Raw genomic sequence first — 26,337 nt, forward strand, 5'->3', positions numbered from 1 at the left:
AAATCTGGTCTAGCCAAGTGTATGTTGTCCATTTCATTGAAAACAAGTCTTATAACCCTTTCCTCACTGCACATATTAACTATAACCGGAATAGAATAAAGCTTTTGCAGCATTGCATGATTCACACCCTGTAATAGGTTCATGACTCTCTTCGAAATCAGTTTTTTTTCTCATTCCATTCTCTGACCTACTAGGGTATATATTTTAAAATTGTGTATAATAGGGTGCACTCAATATTCAGTGATGCTGCGATTTTGTTATGGTACAGTTATTCTGTGGGAACCAATTGATGTATTTATCCCTGGCTTTTCTCCACTCAAGTCTAATATACTCACATTCCAAACTTCATGAATCTAAAAAGACAGCGCAAGACAATATTTTCTTATTGATCCAAGTGTTAAGCTGGCCGTAGATGCGAAGATCCGATCATTCGAATCCTCATCTCCAGACCTGCCACTAACCTTTCAGATCAAATAAAGTAAAAAAAGAACAGATCAGCCGATGTTCTATCCCTACAGCAATCATACGGAAGTTATGTGTGACAAAAGCTGGTGACAGTCCCCCACTGAAAATTGTCAGATCGACAATACATGCAGAGAAATTATCGGCAGCTGACAAATCTTTTAGCCTGGCCATTGACCAAACGACCGATCTCCATGGGACAAAAGATTTCGAGACTCTCCACACACGGTCGGAAAATTGTACGAATCGAGGATTCGTGCAATCGGATCTTTGCGTCTATGGCCAGCTTAAGGGTGTGTTATTTCTTACTAGTATGAGAATTTTTATTACCTTCAATTAATGCCTTTCTCCCCATAAATTTATGCATGTCTAGAGCATGCATGAGTAGGGCTGTATAGTTTTCTAATGATCTTTATTTTGATTTGCACTTGGTTTTCATATAATATCTTATTTGAAAAATAAATGATTTGATTTTCCTCTGTGCCTGCTTATCTTTAATATTTTCAATACATCTAATTAATCCTATTAGGCTGATGACACAAGGCAAGATTCTGGACTTTTTGTCCATATTTCCATGGTGGGCAACAGAATGCTTGGAAGTGATTTAGAGAACTGACCGTATAATTCACTGTTGTCCTGCACTGGTAAAATTGGTGTGTTTACTTTAGAAACACAACTATAGTTTATATAAACAAGCTGTTGTGTAGCCATGTGGGCAACCATTCAAGCACAGGATACACAGTAGATAACAGATACGCTCTGAAGAATTCCATTGGATGCTACAGAGCATATCTGTTACATCCAGTGCCTCTTCTCTTTTTTCAGCTTTGACTGGCTGCCCCATTGCTATACTATGTGTATATAAACAAGTGTAGAGTTTCTGAAGCAAACGCACCAGATTTACCAGCTCACCAGTACATTATATTTTCATTACTTCAAAATATTCATTTTATGACATTACTGTTCCTTTAAATTTAATAGAAATTGCTACTGAAATCAATACTGAGCAGTTCTGCCTAAGGAACTATATTACTAACAGCTCTCTAACTCTGAGTTAGTCAGCGACTTTAAGGGGGGCCACATAGGACATAACTTTTCAGTGAGTTTGCAATTGATCCCTAGCATGCAGCTCAGATTCAAAAGCAAATAGTTATGACCCATGTGCCCCTCCCTCAAGTCACTAATTGGTTACTGCCTGTTAACCAATCCTTGGAAACCAAGAGAGCTGAAAGGCAGGAAGTAGTGTTGTGTGCTATTACGTTAGACATCCAGTCACTCCAGCCTTTATAGATTACATTTTTGACTAACTAACAATATTAGAAACATTTTTTTATTTCGCACAGCATATCTATTTACCCAAACTGTTCCTTTAAGGTGTTGGTCAGTTTGTCTGCCAGATTTTGACAATCACCCTTTGTGTTTGGACTACCAAAAAACAGACAATTCAGTATAAAATACTTAAGACACGGGCACACTTTTCTACCCATAACCACACCTGCCCAAAAGGTCCTCCATGTGTATGGCTGAACTGTAAAGAGCTGGATGAGCAAGTAAAAATTGATTATTTCACATGCGTATGAATGTTTTGAATGCCTCCTGTAGAAACAGAATTTTCATTGAACCAGTGTATTTTGCTGCCAGAAAGAACCAAACCATTGTTTAATCTCTCATCACTTTGATATTCTGACAGGTTAATGCTGCCTGTTGTCATTTGGAATGTCAGACAATGTTGCATTCTACCAGTGTAGTGGTAGACAGTTCTATTGGATGGCTTCCATGCAAGTGCTATTTTTTCCTTAATTAAGCAGCATATGTGTTATTTATAGTAATCAGAATAACAAAATGTATATTTGTGCCCACAGTTGTTTCTTACAGATGAATTCCTTCAGATGCTTCCTTTTATTTCCCCAAACTGAACATTTTTGTGCTTTTGGAAAAAAAGAATCCTGAAAGTCTTTGTGCTAATTTTATTGGGGTATATTTGATGTATTTTTTATTCTCTAGAAATGCTGAACACCTGGTGCTGCCTTTATGCACTTATCCAGTGACTATTTCCGTTTTATTAACATGATTGATGGACCATACAGTCCATACTCAAGCTTTTGTGGTTAAAGAAAAAGGAAAGTGTAAATCACTGGGGAGGCTGCCAGATGTTGGACATCCCCCAGTGATTGTAATCACTCACCTGACATCTCAGGCCAGAGCACCTGTTAGCACAAAACTGCACTGGCCATGGGTTCTTCTTCGCAAGTGCCACATAGTGATCCTATTCATCCCCTTCCTCTATTTTTCAATGCTCTGGGCAGACTCATGCACATCAGAGTGAAAAAGATGGCTTTTTGGTGAAAGTTCGGCTTTTCACTCTACTGTGCATGGGCACCTGCTTGAAAAAAGAAGCAGAAAGAGTATCACTCCATGGTGCTCGCTGAGATGTACCCTGCTATCAGGAGCACCGGCCTGGGGTATCCGGTTATGTGATTATAATCACTGGGGGTGACTAACATTTGGCACCCCTCTGTGATTTACATTTTCCTTCTACTTAAATTCTTACTTTGCTTTTAAAGGGAATCTACAGTCCTAAGCTTTGCAGGTGTCTTCAAAGTATATCACATAAAACAATCCATATATAAAACCCTGCTTCATATAAAAAAGCCATTTTATAAAATCTACTTTTCTTGTAGTATGCGACTTTATATTCCCGAACGTAACACTTCCATATTAAGTACTTAAAGGGGAATTATTGTGAAATTGAAAAGTTGTATGCACATTCTCAATTTAAACAATTAAGAATTCTGAAATCAAATAACTCTTTCAGTATCCCCCTTTCATTTGTCTGTTTGCATGCATGAGTCCTAGCCAGATTCTCATTGGTGATTAGCTCTAATAATATAACATATCAGATTGGAGGGGACTCCGTTTGTCTAGAAGATGTATTAAAGATCGCTCTTTCTGAACAACCGTATTTGTGCCAGAGCCAATAATATGGAAAGTGTTAGCACTAGCCGCTAACCACCCCCAAAAGATATATTAGATATAACCATCAATTTCTCCTACAAGTCTGCCCTCTGGCTAAAAACCAAGAGAACACAAATGCTAGGTATCATCAGCCAATGAGTAGACAGAATATTGAACCAAATCCATGGGTCAATTTGCATATTTAAATTTGAGTAAAAATCTAAGTTGTTGACTTGTCTAGAGCTTAAACGTCATATGACTTCATGGTTTAGATTTGATTAGGCTGAACACAAAGGATTTGGCCAAATCTCAGATTTGGTATTCCCGTAATAAATCCTGGAATTGGTAGATCCCAATTTGGAATCAACAAATTTAAACTAACAATTGGAGAGTATGTTGCCAAATATGCAACCCAAAGTGGCAACTATTATTACACTTGCATGTTATTTGCATACTATTATTTAATCTTTATTGTTATACTAACCGACACGATGTTCCCTTATTATTGAAGGATATACTAATAAGGAGCATTGTTTTCCATGTGAAGTTTTTAAAATATCAATCTATGCAATGCAATATGCAATATGAATCAATCATTGTACCCTAACAATAGTATAGGCACATACTTATGAACATTGTAAAAGTAACACAATGTAAATATTCAGCAAATGCTGCCTTAAAATAGTAATAAAATATTTGGCTTTGTGGTTAAGGGTAACCAACCCATAAAGAAGCAAATGAGGTCTGTTAATTAGCATAGAAGACAGCTTCTTGAATTAAAATGTGGTGTTAATTAACAGGAAGACTGTTGTTGTGTTGCAATTACCACCAATATTTTTGGCACACTGAGTGACTGAAGGTGAATATTATACAGAAAAAACAACTAATCAGATCTGTTTTCTGTCTTTGTTCACTTAGGAATATGGACCGACTTTTAAGGCTTGGAGGAGGGATGCCTGGACTTGGCCAGGTCAGTCATGTTTTTAATAATTTGGTTTTTTTCATGTTGTGCACAATCTACAGTATATGATCTCCAACAATATCATATTAAAGAGCTGTAGGCAGCTTACAGAAGTAGGGGTTCCTTTATATCCATTTAAATCTTGAACTGCCTTCTGTTTGTAGGAAAAATAACATATCTGTACTTTTTTTAAGCTAGATACCTGATGATCAATCTACACACAATACACAATTGGTAGCCGTTGTTCACTACAGGCTCTGCTCATAGTTTAGCAAAATAGGCCAGAAATTGGTACAGGTATTGGATCCGTTATCCGGAAACCCATTATCCAGAAAGCTCAGAATTAGTAGACTCCATTATAATCAAATAATCCAATGCACAATGCTGTGCTCTCAAATCTGAAACCCACCAAGCAGTTTACAATTTGCACCTAGGAGCTTTATGTTTGGACACAAGAGATCTCTGTATTTTAGAATCCCTGTACTTTACACCAGGTAACAGAAGTTGTGTGTTGCACCTGCGCTCAGCATTTTGCCACTTGCATTGCACACAATCATATAGAATGACTTGGTGGCTTTATAAAATTCTACTGTCTGTACGTTGCCATTTGTACATAGGCCCATAAGTAGCAGGTTGCTATGTTACTCTGTTATCTGGTCCGTGCCTGCTGCAGCTTTCGTAGTATGAGTTTAACTTCATACTAATTCAGAGAACTGGAGCTTGCGCCATTTACCAGGGTAGCACTCCTTTATATCAGAACAGAACAACAAATTAATAAAAAAGTCAATTCCCAGGTCTATTAAAATATTTACATATACCTGTATCTGATATATGTATTTACATGTGAATGTGCCAACATGCTGGTTCACACACACATTTTGCATTTGTTAGGCATCCCCAAGTGATCGCATGTACTTACCTGAAACCCCGGGCCAGTGCTCCTATTAGGAGAAAACTGCACTGGCCCAGAATTGTTACAGCGAGCACCACAGAGCGATCGTCTTCCTGCTTCTTCTTTTTTCTTGTGAACTTAAATGAAAAAGCCAGCTATTTCTTTCTGCTGCACATGCTTCTGCACCAGGAAATTTGAAGAAAGAAGAAGCAGGAAGACAATCACTCCATGGTGCTCGCTGGAAAAATCCCATGCCGGTGCAGTTTTCTCCTAAAAGGAGCACTGGCCTGGGGTTTCAGGTAAATACATGCGATCACTTGGGGATGCCTAACGTTTGGCACCCCCAAGTAAAAAAAACCTTTCCTTCTCCTTTAACATATTAATTAATTGTATCTCCTCTTGGTTAATTTTTTTAAATCTACAGGCCATTGAAATTGATGCCAATTTTAAGACATGTAGGGATATACTTTGGCTTCAAAAAATCCACATATTTTACTAAATATTGATTGAAAGGCATATTCAAATTTGTGTTTTAGAAAAATAAACACTTTGCATTTGGTTGTCTAGAGCTGTAAAATCTTATGACTTTTGAGTGTTCTCCTGAACCAAGTATGAACCATGCCAAATGTACTTGGAATCTTGGTTTGGTGCATCTCTATGTATTTGACTTTTGTCTGTAATGCCCCAGTACAAAGCCTGCTTTGGAAAAGTCAGATGGTTTTCTCACCTTTCATGTGAAATCTGACTTCTATTAGAGGTTCTTAATGCGCATATTTAATGATGTCATAACTAAGCATCAGACGATTTTTATAATCAAAAGCAATCGTCCTTAATTCCAGCTTTAGTCATCTGTCTCTTGAAATGTGAGAAAATGTGTCTGAAAGGTCGACATATGGGCTTTATACAATTGATTGTGTTTTAAATTGAGCAAAATGAATTTATATATGAAATAAAATTTATAGTGAATTGCATACAGAACCAATTTTGGAATCTGTTTTGAATAAAGGGTGTAAGTGCTTCGAAGTAGCCCCAAAACATGGCTCTGAAACGTTTTCTCTGAGAAATGCAAGATAAAGTTAGTCAGTCTTAATCTATTGGTGACTGGTTTGGACCGTCTCCCTATAGGGCCATGACTTTTTGTTTTTACATCCTTTCAAATGTATATTTGATTATGGTTTTACCCCAGGGTAAATAGTTTACCAACATACAGCAGTCCTGTAAAGTAAAAGGGTGTATACATAACATGTAAAAATCTTCTCTTCTTGAGTTGAGATTGCTCCGTTCCTTATCCCCTTACGGCAGAGACACACGCTGCTATTTCGGGAGATTAGTCAGCCAGCGACAAATCGCTTCTTTTGTCAACTAATCTTCCTGAACTGCATTCCCATTGGCTACAATGTAAATCGCCGGCAGGATGGCACTCGGATCGCTTCGGCATTCTAAAGTCGCCTGAAGTTTCCTTGGGGAGATTAGTCGCCCGAAGAAGAATCAATTTTTGTTGCTGGGCGACTAATCTCCCAAAATAGCAGCACATGTCTCTGCCATTATTGTTTCTTATCTACAATCTTACCTTGTCTGTCAGTTTGCCCTGTGTGAACCTCCTAGCATAATATTATGTTTTGGGTTGTAGGGATGTCCTACACTTTGTGGCCCATTTATCAAAAGTCGAATTTCAAATTCTTGTGAATTATTTTAAACTCTAATAAATTTGAATATATTTAAAATTTGATTGGGAGGTTATTTAATAAAAAAAAATTGAATATCTAAAACATGAATGAATCGAATTTGAATCGAAGTCGACTAATTTCGAATTGATTTTTTTTCTCAGAAAAAAACTCGAATGTCAGGAAGGCTATTAACATCTTTAAATGGGTCACTCGCCCTCTCCCATTGACTTATACATGAACTTGACAGGTTTTAGGTGGCAAATAGTCAAATTCAAATTGGTCCAAGGGTCAAGGTTTGATACATCACTATTTTCAAATTAAAATTTGAATCAAATTTGGATTATTCACAATTCGAATTTGAGAGTTTTGACCAAAAAAAAAAATAACTTCCCCTTGGAGTACACTGTAATATCATTCATTGAGTTGTTGTTTTTTGGAGAATGGGTCAGGCCGGACTGGCAATCTGTGGGTTCTGGCAAATGTTAGAGGGGCTGCTGTAAGATCACTATTTATTGGGCTGTGGGCTCCGTGTGTCTGAAATGCCAGGGCCTCTTTTAAATCCCAGTCCAGACCTGGATGGGGTACCTTGTAAATGACAATGAAAGAGACCTAATTCGAGTAGGAAAGTAGAGTATCCCAAAGCTGTTCTGATTGGGTTTTTGTGAAAAGCGTATTAGTGGGTCTCCTAAGTTTGTGATGTTTAGTTCCAAATGTATTGCCAGATCAACCAAGCTTGTTTTTCTGTTTCATGATCTGCTCACTAGAGGGCACTCACATTTATTGCTTTATCCAGTAAATGCATTTGCTCAGTTTTTTGTGAGCATTTTTAAATTCTATTTTTAACTGCTTTTGTCCCTATATGCATTTAAATCTAAAAGGTCTTCCTAACATTTTTCTTATTTCTTCAGTTTTCTCTGATTGTATGGACACAGATATATTATACATGATGCATTCCCCTTTCCCCTTTAATCTTTAAATAATTCCCAGCCTTCGCAAATGCCTTGCTTTTTGGTTTTGAGCGGTAGTAAACATGCATCGCCATTATTATGTTTCAGTAATGTAGTTGCCAATTAGCCATCAATTTGTTCCATCTGTGAAAGTATTTTATCAGATGGGATAGTTGGGATTTTTCCAGATCAGGGCATTATGAATGGCATTCAAATCTTAGCACTTGGAAGATGAATTCCCAGCATTGGGGCTGGTTATTAGAAACTGTTTGCTACAGCTTTTGAGAACACAGTCATAATATATACGGAGACCTGTAAGACCTGGCAGTTGCAGGAAATCAGTCTCTCATCTGCTCGTCACTGAGACTTGTCACATTCACGTTTAAAGGAAAGTTGAACAGAGAACTAGTTGCCAATCAAGCATCCACTTCCATTACTGCGTTGAATGGTACGAAATGCATTTATAGAGATTTATTTTTTCCTAAATAGCCAGTAATAATATCTACTCTGTAGCCCTCAGGTTGCTATGTGTATCCCGATAACAAACGAGTAAAAGAAAATATCCCATATATTATTAGTAGATTTTATCTTGATTTATTTGTGTCATAAAAGGCATAAAGTTTTTCCAGTACAATAACCAATAGTAACCAATAAGATATTTGCTTTTAAAAAGGTGATCACTAAATGAAACTTGCTGCTTAGTTGTTATTGGTTGTGATGGGCAAATCTGACCTGTTTCGCAGAAAATGTGTGTATTTGCCATATGCATTGAAGTCATAGGGGCAATTTGAAGTGCAACAATTTTTTTCTCCTATTGGAGTCTATGGCCATACCTAGCAAAAAAAATTCGGTCATCACTAGTCCATAACAAAGTTTGTTTAATCCCATTTATTTCAAAAGAGACTGCAGAGGCAACCACACGCCAGTAGTGGCCCTAATGATAGCCCTTTTGTTTCTGCATCAGCCTTGTATAACGTGACAACCCTTACTTTGAACTTTTCATAAGCAGCCCAGAGCACACTGAGCATGTGTGATGTCACTGGCACTAGCATAATCTGGTCTAATAAATTCAGAAGAAGATGAATGTCCTGATAACAACTTTGAAGGCCTGGATCACTGCTTTTATAGGGCTTCTAAACCTATGGTCTGTTTGTTATATTTTAGGTTTTCGTTTTTCTTTAAACACAACTTTAGTTTATATAAACAAGCTACTTGTGTAGCCATAGGGCAGCCATTCAAGCACAGGATACACAGTAGATACCAGTTCTGAAGAATCCCATTGTATACTAAAGAGCATATCTGTTATCTGCTTTGTATCCTGTGCCTTTTCTACTTTTTCAGCTTTTAATGTCTGCCCCCATGGCTACACAGCAGCTTGTGTATGTAAACTATTGTAGAGTTTCTGAAGCAAATACACCAGCTTTACTGTTATTGGTGTTACTATCTTTTAAAAGAAAATATATATATACATATAATTACCCAGTAAAGGGAAAGTTCACCTGGAGCTCCCCCCCCCCAAAGTAAAGTTAAAATACATTTAAGAATAAAAGAATCTGTATAGCGGAGAATTACTTTTGAGATCCCCTGTTAAAGTAATTCTCGCTTTATGGATTCTTTTCTTCTTAAATATATTTTTACTATCTTTTAAGCCTTTGTACTGTGTAGATGGATGGTATTCTGTGGGTGACCACATTTTGGTCACATTTGTTATTTGTTTCAGCCCCATCTACCAGATATAATGTCCCTGTCAAATTTAACAGATATATACAGATATATATATATATATATATATATATATATATATATATATATATATATATATATATATATATATATATATATATATATATACACAAATTTTCCTTAACAAATGCTTTGATAACAAGCAGTACATTTGTATGTCATGCTCAAATATATTAGTGAGGTTTAACGGTTTTTCTCCGTTCATATTCCAATCCAATTGTTCTTCCCACAGGTTTAAACCTGTTGCTTGATCTTTCATCATAAATCTGATCTATCCAATTTCATCAACACGTTACTTGCAGAAATGTGAACGTTTTCTTTGCAGTGTGTATCAGGGTACACTCCTAGCAATGTTCTGCTAAAAGAAACTGACACCACTTTCAAATGGTAGGAAGAAAGAACCAAAATTTAAACAGAGTAACATAGGACATCAATGTTAAAATGAATATTTTGCAATACAAATGAAATGTTAAAAAGCTTTTGGCACTACAAGGTGTTGGCATATTTCAGCCTGCATAGCCTTTCTTGAATTAAGTGGTTGGCCTTTGTAATGGACAGTTGGGACTTCGAGTTTTCATCATAATGCAACTTTAGTCCTACACTTGAATTACAGAGTGCCAACCCCAAACTGATTTCGTCCTACACTTGAATTACAGAGTGCCAACCCCAAACTGATTTAGTCCTACATTGTATTACTCTGCATTTTTGTAGCTGACAAAGAATACCCACAGCTTTTACAGAAAGCTTTATAGAAAGCTTGTTTGAAAGTTGCCATCCTTATGTTGATTTTTTCTTCATGATATTTATCAACTCTTGGCAAATTTACTCCTGGGCAGTAACCAAGTACAATCAACCAATTAATCGATCATCTAATCACTGATTGGTTGCTATGGGTTACTGCTCAGGGGTGCATTTGCCAGTTTCTATAATGGAACCTGTGTCTATGTATGGGCAGTTTTATTTCAGTACACAGCTGAACTAAAGTATGTGTGAAAGCAGGTGAGCTAAAGGAGAAATAAAACATACGTCACTGGTAGCGGGACCTGATTTTTTTTTAAAGGAGAAGGAAAGGTAAAATACAAATAAAGTTGTATAGATTGCCCACGAAATGGAGAGATACTTACAGGATTCCTTGCTCTATACGTTTTCCCCTCTTTCTGTAATCCAAGATCATAGTAAAAAAATTTGTAAGGTACATATAAAAGAAAATCCATCCCTCTCGCTATCAAAATCTGTTCTAATAGGGCTGGCACACGCGCAGTAAAAAATTGGTAAGCCCTGCGCATGCGTCCAATATCCTTTTCTTCCCCCATGCGAGTGGCGATATTGCGGTCAGTTGGTACAAGGCAACAGGCAATGGGGGAGGACTAAAGTTAGCGCATGCTAACAGGGACGTAGACTACAAAGAGTGGTGGTAAATGGAACATTTTCTAATTGGACCAGTATTGTTAGTGGAGTACCGCAGGGCTCAATACTTGGTCCCTTGCTTTTCAACTTGTTTATTAATGACCTGGAGGTGGGCATTGAAAGTACTGTTTCTATTTTTGCAGATGATACTAAATTGTGCAGAACTATAGGTTCCATGCAGGATGCTGCTACTTTGCAGAGTGATTTGTCTAAATTGGAAAACTGGGCAGCAAACTGGAAAATCAGTTCAATGTTGATAAATGCAAGGTTATGCACTTTGGTAAAAAGAATATAAATGCAAGTTATACACTAAATGGCAGTGTGTTGGGAGTTTCCTTAAATGATAAGGATCTAGGGGTCTTTGTAGATAACACGTTGTGTCATTCTGTGGCTACTAAAGCAAATAAAGTTCTGTCTTGCATAAAAAAGGGCATTAACGCAAGGGATGAAAACATAATTATGCCTCTTTATAGGTCCCTGGTAAGGCCTCATCTGGAGTATGCAGTTCAGTTTTGGACTCCAGTCCTTAAGAGGGATATAAATGAGCTGGAGAGAGTGCAAAAACGTGCAACTAAATTGGTTAGAGGGATGGAAGACTTAAATTATGAGGGTAGACTGTCAAGGTTGGGGTTGTTTTCTCTGGAAAAAAGGCGCTTGCGAGGGGACATGATTACACTTTACCAGTACATTAGAGGACATTATAGACAAATAGCAGGGGACCTTTTTACCCATAAAGTGGATCACCGTACCAGAGGCAACCCCTTTAGACTAGAAGAAAAGAACTTTCATTTGAAGCAACGTTGGGGGTTCTTCAAAGTCAGGACAGTGAGGTTGTGGAATGCACTGCCGGGTGATGTTGTGATGGCTGATTCAGTTAATGCCTTTAAGAATGGCTTGGATGATTTTTTGGACAGACATAATATCAAAGGCTATTGTGATACTAAACTCTATAGTTAATTTAGGTATGGGTATATAGAATTTATATGAAAGTAGGGAGGGGTGTGTGTATGGATGCTGGGTTTTCATTTGGAGGTGTTGGACTTGATGGACTTCGTCTTTTTTTCAACCCGATTTAACTATGTAACTATGCACTCGGCCAACATGGTGGCCGCAAAGTTTGGAAAGGGCTGAAACTTCAAATGGACGGTGTGAATGCAGGAGACTGAATTGGGCAGCTAAAGTAATGCGGTTCAGGAGGGGAGCACCCAAGCAACATTTAAAGATAGGTTTAAAAAATTACCTTTCCTTCTCCTTTAAGGAGCGTGTATTGATTGGAACAGCTTTACAAATTCTCCTATGTAATGATCAATAGGAAAGTAGCAGCTTTTACCTAGATCGGCATGATATTGCTTTGTATGTAGTCCCAAAACAGTTGGATTGTGTGATTAAGATGTGTTTAGAATACAAAAATGTTTAAAAGCCAATAGCTGTATTGGTCAATGGATCTTGTGATGCACTGCCACTACAAAGTTACTGAATCATTGTGAGTATGACACAACAGAGCAGATGTAGATCCAGTTTTGGATAAACTTAATCTGTGTTTCACCATATCTAGCTGAGGCTGTCGGTACAGCTGAGAAGAATTGTTACAATAGGTTGGTTATCCAGCCATTTTTCTAGGAACACCTAGGTTTGTTTCCTAGTTAAGACCTGTTACAACTTCTTTTTGCCTTTGGTAAATTATTAAGATCATTCTGCAGCATTCAACTTTTCACCTTCTACCACCCTGGCAAATCACTTGGCAGTTTGATGTAATTTCATTTTAGAAGGGATGGCCCTTAGCATTCAAGTGATACAAGTGTAGGCAGCATATTATTGGGCTACTCGTGGAGACAAAAGGCTCTTGACAAAGAGACCATGGGGAATGTGGTAAGAAGCCGAACAACATGCTGTATTTTTTATTTTGAGGAGTCCATGTGTATAGGATAATAGATTCTACTTTCAAGAATACCTACAAAGTAACACATTCAATGACATAATTTCTATAAAAATGTAACCAGTCTTGCTCTGTCAAGGTATTTTTCTTGTGTTAATCCTAAACGAAGACAAGGGATGTTTTTCTGCATTTTGCACCCAGGCAATTTATCCTGCAATGAACTATACATATAATATTTTTAACCGACAATATATTTTAAATGAAAATAAATAATTGAAATAAACTGAAAATAACCTCTTAATCCCAGCAATGCTACTTTAATATAAAAGTTACAGTATGAAGAGTCGGTAATTGGTTTTGTAAGTATGTACAATCTTTTTGATGGGAAAAAATATGAAATGTATTTGTCCTCGTTATCCAGTGACCTGCGAATCTGCACTCACAGGAGAGCCACTTATGACATCATTAAGGTCATTAGATAGTTCTTAAAAATATGTCACACCTTTTTTTTTTTCTCTCTAGTGATTTGCTTATTGTTTGCCTCGATTATGACTGAAAAAAAAAATCTGCAGCAAATTAAAATGATGATTAATTAGGTGTTTACAGAATTAGGCCTGATTGCACAAAAAGGGGAATTTATTTTTTTTAGATGTAGTAATACAAATTGAGTTCTCAGTTACTGCTAGCAATCAGTAGAGGTTAAACACAAGTGCTCTGGTCAGTTTGGCCACCAACTGGGTTATGTGGGGTGTTCTTTAAAGATGTGTTAATGGCCTGAGGTCTCACTTCATTGTCAGAATGTTGGTGGGCAATTTTTTTTTAATAAACATGATTTTCTCTATAAATCTGGAATCCAATTTTATTTTGAACCAATTTCACTAATTTTAAAACATGCAGCAGTTTTGTCTGCACTAAAAAAGCACCAGATAAACAAATGTGTACTCCAAAAGACAAGTGTGTTACTTGCATTTTGAGGACAAATAAGGTTTATTTATAATGCCCATCTCTAAAATTTACAGAAATTTCACATTTCTTTATTTTTAATATGTACACCTAAAATTGTAAAACAAAAATCTCTTCCAATCTCTATATTTTATCTTGTACTAAGTAGACCATTTTTTTGTAATTTAAAGGGGTGTTTCACCTTAAATTAACTTTTAGTATGTTATAGAATGGACAGTTCTAAGCAATATTTAAATTCGTCTTCGTTATTTTTTTTTTATACTTTTTGAATTATATATATTTTTCTTTTGACTTTCCAGCTATCAAATGGGGGTCACTAATTATTCATATTCCAGTCTCTAATTCAAATCAGTGCATGGTTGCTAGGGTAAGTTGGACCCTAGCAACCAGATTGCTAAAATTGCAAACTGGAGAGCTGCTGAATAAAAAGCGAAATAACTCAAAAACCACAAATAATAAAAAAAATGAATATCAATTGCAAATTGTCTCAGAATATCACTCTCTACATCATACTGTAAGTTAACTCAAAGGTGAAAACCCCCTTTAAAAAGCAATTTAAAATGCATTTAGAAGTGAACAATAAACCTTGAAAAGTTGACATCCATTGGCAGATAAAACAAAGCAACTATATGCAGAAAATTAATAAATGTTTAAACTATAATTTCTCATATCCTCCTTAGTCAATTCCAATATTTTTCTGATATTACCATTTGAAAGTACACAATAAAAAAAGCTTTTGAGGACTGCTTTGATGGTTCCATTGAGGCAAAAAAAAATTGTTGCCAAATCTTTTGGAAATGTGTTAAATATATTGGTTGGGATAAATGATATTCGTCTGTAACATACTGTTTAGTATATCTCTTCAACCAACCCAACAATTAAAAAAATATGTCTAATGGGAATGAATGGGTTGGTTGGAGAGATTTGTGTCTAAAAGACTGCATGTGCAAAAATAATACAAGCTTCAGGCTTACAAAATTAATATCTGTAATAAATATAGAAAAATTTAAATATTCAAAGTAAAATGCTTTGGTTCTGGTATAGAACATTGTGGGGGGGGGGGGGGTTAAGAAACAAGGCTTGCCAGATCAAATCCCACTCATCTAGGGTTAAAAACAGCAGGAAAGAATTCATTTCCCTCTAATGACCAAGCTCTGCCGAGTTTGGACAATAGGGAACAAGCTTCTGACTTGTACTCCTATTGCCAATTAACACCTCCTATAACAGGTTGCCGCAGCTAGTCACTGAAGCAGACGCTGTAGCTGTAGTTTACATGCAGCTTGTTTTTCACACTCCTTGTTTAATGCTCATGAAATTAAAGTATTAAAAGGTTGCATATTGGCTTGCAGAGTACCTTTAAAAAAAAAACAAAAAAAACCCCCACCATCTAAAAATGCAAGATGCTTACAATTTGTATTGTTAAGCCTGTACATTGTAAGAAATTGGAATGCTAAATGTTACACATTATAACTGTACTGCGCCCTTTGGGTTTGGTAATCAGATCTCGAAAAAGCTGTAGTTTCATCCCCCCACTAACACACACATCGCCCTTCATTAAAGCTCATTATCTGCATATCGTTCTTATTTATTTTTATACTTTTTTTTTTTACTTCTCCAAGACCTTACACCTCCTTGAGAAAATAATCAACCGTTAACACCTAACTTAAAGATATTAAATGCATAACATAAATGATGTTTGCATCGCATCTTGTTGAAACAAAGGATTTGTACTAATATCAAAAGTATTTAATTTGGATTGTTTTAAAGCCTGTGATTATTTATTATTATTAGTTTCCAGTCTTATTTACAGAAAACAGAGATCAGCTTTGCATTGCAGTTTTCCTCTCTGTCGTTCTGACTCTTGTTTAATCAGCAGGTATTTAATAAACCTGGCTAAGTAAGTGCTGGAAGTTCACACTAACAGGAAGGTGAAGTGAAATGGCTAATAATGTTAACAAATTTGCTAAAAGTCCTTGGTAGATAACACATTAGGTTTGTGCTGTTACCATCTCAAGTGCCTCTTGTAGCACTTTGTCAACAAGCACTGTCCATGTGAAACCAAGGAGCCAGTAAATAGCAGTTAAACAGAAATACCACAACGACTTTTTTTTTTTTCACGTGCCCCACTTTATGGTAAACTATTTATAGTAAATAGCGTGTGTGTGTGTATATGTATGTGTATATATATATATATATATATATATATATTTGTATATCTCAAACTCTTTAGATAATTATTTGGTTCTCTTATCAGTAATCATCTCTCGAGCATTTATTTGATGTTTAAATAGTCCAACGTCCCAAGTATGATCTCTTAAATACTTTATTCATAACTTTCTTGCATGTCATAGTCTCGAATAGTAACATGAAAAAAATGTAGTTAGTTGTGACAAAAATGCCATCATTACTGTTTATAATAGTCACTGTTTATAAGGATATAAATTACAGGATATTCATGGCTTTTGTGTATTATATAGTGAATAAAGTACCCCCTCTTGTAAATTATAAGGATATTATAAGTTACCGAGGAGTTTCATGACCATATAAAAACACGAGGCAGAAGGAACTCTGAGGTAGCTTCTAATATCCTTATATTTTGCAACTGGGGGTACTTTCTGTTTATAAGGATATAACTTACAAGATATTCATGGCTTTTGTGTATTATAACATTATAATGCAGTGTTGTCCTGCACTGGTAAAACTGCTGTGTTGCTTCAGAAATACACCTATTGTTTAAATAAATAAGCTGCTGTGTAGCAATGGGGGCAGCCATTCAAATGAGAAAAGGCTCAATTTAAATTTTACCAGTGCAGGGCAACAGATTTTCATTTCTTTAAAACACACATTTTTTGGTGTTACTGTTCCTTTAATTCCACAGAAAGGCTTTCAGAGCGTTTTCTTATTGCATTATCATATCATCGTTTCCCTGCATTGTTACTATGTGTAATCCCATGACGGTGCACCAGGCTTTGGATGGATTTAATGTCCTGACTGAAGGCTGTGATTATTGCCCTGCAGGCAGGTCAGCACCCTAACTAACACTTTTAGACAGCAGCAGAAAGAAGCAGCTATATTAGTTTTTAGATATAAATCCGTCACATTTTTCGAGTGCCTTGGTACAGGCTTCCTAAGAAAGCCATTTGCTTTGTTCGTTTTCTTTCTTTGGTTTTATTATTACATTCCCCTATTTCTAATTTTGCCACTGGTTTGAATGCTGTAAAATCATTCTTAAGAAGGACCTTGTTGTCAGGTCTCTTGCGCAATTTCAGCTTCATAATTAGAAATATAATTAGGCGTATGGAAGGGCATAACAATGCAACTGATCGCCCTTGTTTTTTTAAAGGATAAAAAACATAATAGAACTTTGCTCTGATTGCTGTGTATTTTAAAAAGCACTGAGTCCATTACACAGGCATATTCTCTAATGAAGTAATTTATTACTTTTTTCATGCTTGAAATTTCCTGACAATATCTATATCTATCTATCTATCTATCTATCTATCTATCTATCTATCTATCTATCTATCTATCTATCTATCTATCTATCTATATATATATCTCCATCTATCCATATATCCTTTATTGGTGAATATTTAATAAACATTAATATAAATGTATACAAATTAATTAATTCAATTAATACAAATGCAATTATTTACAATACATGTGGGCATGGGTCTGTATTATCAGTTGTTAGAGACATGTTGATTCAAAAAATAGCATTTGAAAAGAATTTTAAATTTAATAAAGTAGGTTGAAAAAAGTGAATGCATTTTGAGTGACATTTTTGTGCTTTTTTTGCTCTGATTGTGGTGACTTTTTTTTATTTATTTGTTTAGCAAAACTGAATTTTTTAATCCAGTGTGTAGTGCTTCTGTGCAACCAACTGTTCACACCACCAAAGGATTTTTAGCAATGAACTGTATTAAGTGTTGGAACAGTGTTGGAAATAAAACAAAAATGAGCAAGGCAATATAACTCCCAGACCAGTTTTGAAAATGATTTTATTTATCCGATAATTTGCTGACTGTTGTGAAGTGCTTAGAACTGTGTAAAAAGTTATAGTGGTACCTCTGAATAGATGGCATCAGATTACCCAAAGTTGCTTGGAATGCTTCACACTTTAAACCAGGGGTCCCCAACCGTCAGGCCGCGGCCCAGAACCAGGCTGCGGATAGTCTTGAACTTGACCGCCGAGCCTAGCGACCAATTAACGAGGTGCGATGAATTGGACACCGACCTGGCACCTGTACTTGCAAAAAGATTTGGCTCTACACCGGTCCCCGGGCCAAAAAAGGTTGGGGACTGCTGCTTTAAAAGGGTGGATTACCTTCAAACTAACATTTAGTATGTTCTAGAATGGCTAATTTTAAGCAGCTTTTCATTTGGTCTTCAGTATTTATTTGTATAGTTTTTGAATTATTTACCTTTTTCTTCTGACTCTTTCCAGCTTTAAAATGGGGGTCACTGACCCCATCTGAAACAAATGCTCTGTATGGCAAAACATTTATTGTTATTTCTACGTTTTATTACTAATATTTCTATTCAGGCCCTCTCCTATTCATATTCCAGTCTCTTATTCAAATAAATGCATGGTTGCTAGGGTAATTTGGACCTAGCAACCAGATTGCTGAAACAGCAGATTGGAGAGCTGGTGAATAAAAAGCTAAATATCTCAAAAACCACAAATAATAAAAAATTAAAACCAATTTGAAATTGTCTCAGAATATCACCCTCTACATCATACTAATAGTTACCTCAAAGGTAATCCCTTTAAACTACTTCTTTAGGCTTCTTCTCTTTGCTGCAGTCAATCCTTATGTTCGGGTATTACCTGCAGGGGTAGTTATTGCTGTCAGACTCAAAAATCATCTTTGGTAATCCTCATTGGTAATTCACAAGACTAAAGCTCCCCATAGACGCAAAGATTTTTCTTGCCAAACGACCGATTTTAGCGAAGTCCGACCAATCCTTCTAAATTATCATGCGGTTAGTGGGATTCAAACGATCGTACGTCTTACGATTTTTCGGCCGACATCTGTCAGAAAATTGATCGGCCAGGTTAAAAAATCTTTATCGGCCCCAGTGCAATCTATCTTGTGTCTGCAGGGCCAAGCAGGGAGCTTCTCTTCAGTTTTGCTGGCAATATCGCCTGAAATGGTCTTTTTAATTGATGGACACATCGTACATTTAAACGATCATTTCGAGATAATCGTGATCTCACGATAACAATTGGATCTTTTAAAAATCTTTACATTTAGTACAGAATACAGAGAAGACACAGCTGCAGGATAATGGGCAAGGTCTGTTAGGTAATTATATAAGTCGTGGCAGTTCTAGCAGGGAAAAAAAAAAATTGTCTTGTTGGAAAAGTGATATCCTATGCCTTTTTAAAACCTAATAAGGCATTATAAATAACAGTTTGCAACAGAGACCAGTGCTTGTTGGCTTTCCTTGATATTCCTAAGAGCAAAACTGAGCACCTAAGTGTGATTTCTTGGGTGAGAATGTCATACTAGATAGGTTACGACTACCATTCTATTATATAGACTTAAGGTCCCTACAGACGCAAAGATTTTTCGTTGGTGAACGATCAATTTCAGTGCAATCCGACAAATTATCGTGAAGTTAGTGGGAATCGAACGATCGTGCATCGTCGTCCGACATCTGTCAGAAAATTGATTGGCCAGGTTAAAAAAATCGGTCCCAGTGCAATCTATCTGTTTGCAGGACCAAGCAGGCAGCTACCCTCAATTTTCCTGGCAATATCGCTTGAAATTGTCAAATAGTTGGACAAATCATACATTTAAAAGATTGTTTTGAGATAATTGTGGTCTCACGATAACGAAAGATCTTTTAAAAATCTTTACATGTATGGCCAGCTTAAGGTGTAGTCCCATGACAATATTGTTGTACAGATATACCCAAAATGCTCAGGACCTTGGAGTTTTCCAGATAATGGATCTTTCTGTAATTTGGATCTTCATACCTTAAATCTACTATAATACGATTTAAACATGAATTAAACCCAGTAGGATTGTTTTACCTTCGATAAGGATTAATTATATCTTAGTTTGATCAAGTTCAAGGTACTGTTTTATAAATACAGAAAAAAAGGATATCATTTTTAAAAACTTGGATTATTTGGATGGAAGTCGATGGGAGATGGGCTTTTCAAAGCTTTCTGGCTAACTTGTTTTGAGGGGGTTTTAAAAAGCTACTAGGAAGATGATTAACTTATGTAGTTTCCATGCACATTTTTTTTTTTTAAAAAAATGACAGCCTCATAGTGGAGTGTGTTGATCTTAGGGGGCACAATACTGTCCTTTCTGAAATTACAGTTATGTGCGGTGGTAGAATGACAAATGCTTCTTATTTCCATTCAATGCATTTGGTGTGCAAATTTTGACAAAATAACCTGCATCTCTGTCCAACAGTATTTCTCTCAACTGACTGGCTGTCTGGGGGTTCTCGGGGGAGAGCATTGGCAACTTTGGATTTTTGTATTTTATATTTTATCATGTAAATCCTTGGTTTAATATCACATATATTTGAGTTGTTGCTATTAAACCATATTTTTTTTACAGCTGTTTCCTCCTAGAGCAGGGTTTCGCAACTTTGAGGCCTCTGGGAGCAACATCCAAGGGGTTGGTGAGCAACATGTTGCTCAAGAGTCATTGGTTGGGGATCACTGACCTAGAGGCATGCAGTCCATTGTTTTTTGGGTTTTTCTTTGCAACAGTGCTTATAGTTGTCATTCGTTTTCCAGGGCCCTCCCACTGATGCTCCTGCAGTGGATACTGCCGAACAGGTTTATATCTCCTCCCTGGCTTTGCTTAAGGTAATTTGTTTTTTTTTTGTTGTTTTTTTGTTTCTACCTATACGCTATACAGATGCTTTGCTATACAGCAAAGTTTAAAGCTATTGGAAATTACTGCAAAATTATGAATCATAGTAAATATATTGGTGAGATTACAATTACTGAAGTTTGGTTAAAACCAATTTGCTGGGGAAATAGTGGCATAAACTATGATTATAATATGATATAATAGAGTATTAAAATTAAATCTAATTATTGCACTCTGTTTATACTTTTATGCGGTTTTCTCTGTTAAGTAAGAAAATAGTAACTCAACTGAATTTGGATTATATGTCACAGAATAAAAGGGTGAGATAAAACATTAAATACCTAATAGTAGTAAGACAAAACAGAGGCTCCAAAAGAATAAAAATAGCTAAAAGCACTTAAAAACCCAATGGGTAATTCAGAGGAGGTAGTAGTGAACTTACCTCCTCCAAGCAGACACCAACGAAAGTGGTAATTTTCAATAATAGTTTATTCACAAAACAGTATTGCAACGCGTTTCGCAGGCCTTTCCTGCTTCATGAGGCAATGTGGAACGGGAGCAAAAACAACTAAAAACACAGAGACAGGCAAATTTGTAAAATATTATTGTATACGGCTGTTCAGATTATGGGGAAGTGTGGATACTAAGTGATGCCCTTGGGCCAAGTATATGGGGGAAGGGGAAACAAGGGGAGGAGAAATAGTTCACAGCATGGGGAAACAAGTGCTAATGGACATAGGGGATAGGCTGCTGGTATATATTATCTAAATTGGAAACCAAGGATCTGGGTGGGAGACATAATAGGAGACATAAAATAGTAACATAATAAAGAGCGTGACCTAGGGTATATTTAAAGCCAGGGGATGTAGCACAGATGACTAAACCAACAAAAGAAATCAATAAAATTAAGATGGAGTGAATAAAACTTACCAGTGTCTTTGTATAAACACGCCAAATAAATACCTAATATATTACATTAGATCTTTTTATTTTTTTTATGCTTTTCATTTTATTAGTCTTCCTATGCAACCTCTTTTTTATTGCTTGCAACAAAAAATGCTAGCTGTGTTTAGCTCTTCTACTATTCACCTTCTACCTTGCAGTTTTCTTAAGAATGCCACTTTCTACATCACACAACATTTATTTTCTTCCTGTTCTTATTCTTAAAAATATCTCCACTAATGTTCATCTTGGATTATATATTTTTTTTCTGCCTATTTCTAGATGCTAAAACACGGGCGAGCTGGTGTCCCAATGGAAGTCATGGGACTGATGCTGGGAGAGTTTGTGGATGATTACACAGTCAGGGTCATTGATGTTTTTGCTATGCCGCAGTCTGGAACTGTAAGTCCTGTCAGCATTACTATTAAACATTCACCACTCATTCATATTTAAACCGAGATATGAAAGAACTGGAACATTTGTGCACTGTTAAAATGGCGAGGCATGCAGTAACCATTTTGCTGTAGATTGCCAATAGGCAAAACATACATGCATGGCGGAAAGAGCTGCAGTCATATTCTTACCCCATTTTAAACTGTTTCATTCATTCATTCATTTGTACCAAGCATTCAGATTTATTCATGCAAAGAGCCCAAAAACTGTGACAAATGAAACCCAATAACTTATGCTTATCTAGTCAACTAAAAATTATATGTCCTTAATCTTAGCATCTGGTAATATGCTTGTTCCTGAATCTAAACAACTGTTTCAACTTCCCAAAGTGAATTCCCTTGAGGCCTATAGGCTTAGCTGAATGACTTTATCCAGCATGTGCACCTGGATGGTAAGGTTTGTGCTCTTCCACAGAGAAAGTAATAAAAGATAAGGTCACAGTGCCCACATATCACATTCTGGAATATAACAGGCTGATATTCGACCCTGTTAATATTAGCAATTAACCATATAAGCCCAGAGAAAAGTTGTATGTTCCTGTACACCTGAAACACGTAATAGATTTTGTGCAGCTCTGACAGCATTATCAGTACCAAAGTCGTTAATGTTTGGATTGGCCTTACTCATAACTGTGTAGGCTTTTTCTGAAACTGTCATGTTTGTCACAAATTGCTCCATTTGCTAATTAACTTGATTCTAGAAGAAAAATACTGCTTCTTTTAACAGTTTTTGTGCCTTGTTTTGTAACAGCAATAACCCTTTACTTTTAGCTATCTGAACAGCTTGGTTTGCAACTTGCATTTCATGCTGAAAATATTGAAATAAACCACACACACTTAGCATGCTAGATTTGAAGAAACAGATTACTCTTTTTGTATTTTTCCATGCAGACACTACATGGAAAAGTCTTTTCCCTAACCTCTATTTCTTTTCTAGGGTGTTAGTGTGGAGGCTGTGGATCCCGTTTTCCAGGCTAAAATGTTGGATATGTTAAAACAGACTGGAAGGTAAGAATTTTTGTTCTGTTTGCTGTTGAGTGATGTTTTATGTTACTGCTTTTGAAATTGCTGTTTTTCTTCCTTTGCACAAATAAAAATACCGTAGATCTTCTATGGAAAATTAGATCATATTTTTTAATTTAATCCTCTGCATTCATAGGGCTTATTATCTGAAAAAAGCTAATGGAAATGCACCCATATATTTGAATACGTCACCACAGCTGAAAATGACACTGTAGATAACCACCCCTTGTTCTTTTACTAACTCAGGGCAAACTTTAAACTATTGCAACCAATTTGCTTTGACTATTCTACTGCAGTTGCTCTGAGTAGCCTATGATTAAGTGTCTCTAAGGCACGAAACACGTAAGGCTTTTTGCTGTGCTGTTTTTTGCCTAAATAAATACTATTTTACTGCATCAACTTGTGGAGTGTGGTCCTGAATGTGCCAGCCTTTTTTCTTTTTGCATTTGTTTACCTACAGCTGACCTTCATAGGGTTTATAAAATAGGTTTGTTGTGTATTATAACATAGCTTCTAAGTCAGACTGAAAATTCATCAGTCATTGCAAGATTTTGGCTTCTAGGTAAGGCAGCTTCTAACCATATGTTTCACTTATGCTGTCCTACATGATAAAAATGATTTTAAAAAAACGTAACCCGCACCCACCTAACACCCACACAAGCTCCTGGTATAGTATAAGTCTCAACTAAAGTATATGAGGAAATTGTTTTCTGTTAAGCTAGGAATGTCGTTTTCCACCAGTTATCTATAAATTTCCATCAGTTATCTATAAATATAGTGTAACAATTGTACTTGCAAAAAACCAGACCATTTACTGCCAACTGATGCATCCTGACAGTTGGCATAAATAGTTCAGGTAACCCAAGGCACTTATATAATGATTTAAACTTCTGAGTAGGAAGCATCCTTGTATTGAAAAATACCTATCATGGGCCTATAGGTTATATACATACATAAAATAAATACACTCAGATACTACATTGAGAATAATCAATGTGGTGAAATATGTACACATAGCCAGGCTATCCTAGATTCCCTTTTAAAGGTATGGACAGTTTTCACCTTACGCACAATAATGGGGGTTGTTTGTACTGGATCTGCAATCGTGCAATAAATAAGTCTGGACAATGACTTAAGAGAGGTGCCGCTTAAATATATACACCAAGTATTTAGTAAACCTCCAATTTTTCTGGTTGAATTTGTAAAGGGAAAAGCTTGGAATTTTTAGAGGAAAAAAACTTGAATTTTTCAAAATGTATTATGCTCTAAAGCCACTAATAATCAGATTCCGAAAATACTCCAGCTACAACCAGTCGAAATCATGTAGAAGTCAATGGCAGATGGTTCCTTTAACAATTGAAACATGGTTTATACCTGCTGGATTCTCAATAGTTTTGAGCTGTTTGCACTGATTTCTGTTTGATAATCTGATAAATTCGAGTTGTCGCTGTGACAATTCAATAAAAAGTTTTCTGGCCATCCATTCGAAAAAGTCACAATTCAAATTGACACACGATTTTGTTGCGAGTTTTAATGGTAAATTAAGGGCATTCTGGTTTGGGCGTTTGGTTGAATTTATTTTTACATTATAGTGAGAAAAAGTTGAGTTTGAGTAAATACTCTACAAGTTCATCTTATCTTTTAGATCCATGGAATTTACATGTTCTCTCATGTTATCTGTTATATACAGTATATGGTGTAGTATTTTTCTGCAGGAAAAAGGCTGTCCATGCTATCTCTGCAATAATTGCCTGCCCATTGGTAATATAAGCTGAACTCATAAGTAACTGTATAGAATTCCAAGCTTGTACCAGGGACAAATATGACGTTTACATTATGGTTAGATATTTTGCAGGATATACAGTTTTTCCTTAATAAAGTCGAGATTGACACACTGCTAGAACATTTATTTCTTCATTAACTATGGTATAAACCCACAGTAAACTGTACTTTACCTTGTGCAAAACAACTAGATTGCAAACATCTTCATATAGAATAGCATGTGGTTGAAGTTCTTCTATGTATCTGTCTCATTTGCTGCCTCTCTCTGCACCTACCTCAGATAATTTAGCTGAATGCCCAATCTGTAGGTAATGGTGCAAACTGGTCACAAATGCCAAATAGCCTCTTCCAGTAGAGTAGTTCCACTATATTTATGAATACGATGCCTTGCGTAAGTATTGGCCTCACACCCTTTGACTTTTTTGCTTCTGTACCAGCCCAAGGCAACCACAGCCCTTTAGCATTAGAGTTGTGTCTCCAAAGATGCCCCAGTAGCTCCCCATCTTCTTTTCTGCTGATTCACTGCACATGCTCTGTGCTGCTGTCACTTACTGAGCTCATGGACCAACTCAAAGTATACAGTACACATAGAATATAAATGTTACAGTATAAAGCTGATTAGTACAGTTAATTACTACATGGCAGCACAGAAACCAGTGCAATTAGCAGCAGAATTTAATAATCAGCCTATAGCATCATCTTATATTTCAAGCCAACCTCATTTTCTACTTGATAATTTGCAAAAACCCCTAAGCTTAGCTTCTCAACAGTTGCTCAGAGGCCACTGAGTATGTGAGTGTTGCAGGCACTTTCCAAGATGGAAATGACCCTCTGTGACGAGTTTGAAGTCTTGGATCATTACTGCTATTGAGAAGCTGACATTTTAGGCTGGTGCAGTTCGTCCAATAGATAAAATATGGCATATTTAGCCATATTTATTTTTAGGCTTTAGTTCTCCTTTGTCTTTATCGAATTTTTGGATTCTGGCCCACTCTTCCAGGCACATTTTCTCCAGTTTGTTCATCTTAGTTGAATGATACATTTACATCTCAGTTTTTTAAATAATGGATTGAGATCAGGGCTTACATTGGGCTATTGCAGGATGTTCACCTTTAGTGTTACTTTGGCCTTGTGTTTGGGATAATTATCCTTCTAAAAAGTTAGCTTTCCTCAAAGATCCAAGTTGTTTTTGATTAATTCATTTTTATGTCACAAAAAATAATCAATCAAATTGTAAAAATCTAAATATGGAAAATTCCACTGGGGTGAATAAAGGTCCCAGTGGAAACCAAAATGTACGCATAGTATGGAACAATGAGTTTTAATTTTTGTATAATTTCTAGACTAATTGAGCAGTGGAGTGCCGTGTGTAATATTTGCATAATCAGACCAGTCCAGGTCGACAGCTTATTGTTCA

The 26,337-nt window shown here is 36.2% G+C and overlaps 1 protein-coding gene across 3 annotated transcripts in view; it reads left to right on the forward strand.

Moving 5' to 3' along the window:
- psmd14.S (proteasome 26S subunit, non-ATPase 14 S homeolog) overlaps positions 1–26,337 on the forward strand; it is a 57,014-nt gene that overhangs the window by 3,962 nt on the left and 26,715 nt on the right. For 2 of the 3 annotated variants that reach the window (NM_001087262.1, XM_018237263.2), the window contains 4 exon segments: positions 4,336–4,387; positions 20,643–20,714; positions 21,946–22,065; positions 23,053–23,123. In NM_001087262.1, the coding sequence (NP_001080731.1) occupies positions 4,340–4,387; positions 20,643–20,714; positions 21,946–22,065; positions 23,053–23,123 (311 nt within the window). In that variant the 5' untranslated portion in view covers positions 4,336–4,339. 3 annotated transcript variants of the gene reach the window in all.

Source organism: Xenopus laevis, chromosome 9_10S, assembly GCF_017654675.1.
Source record: "Xenopus laevis strain J_2021 chromosome 9_10S, Xenopus_laevis_v10.1, whole genome shotgun sequence".
Classification (NCBI taxonomy): Eukaryota; Metazoa; Chordata; class Amphibia; order Anura; family Pipidae; genus Xenopus; species Xenopus laevis.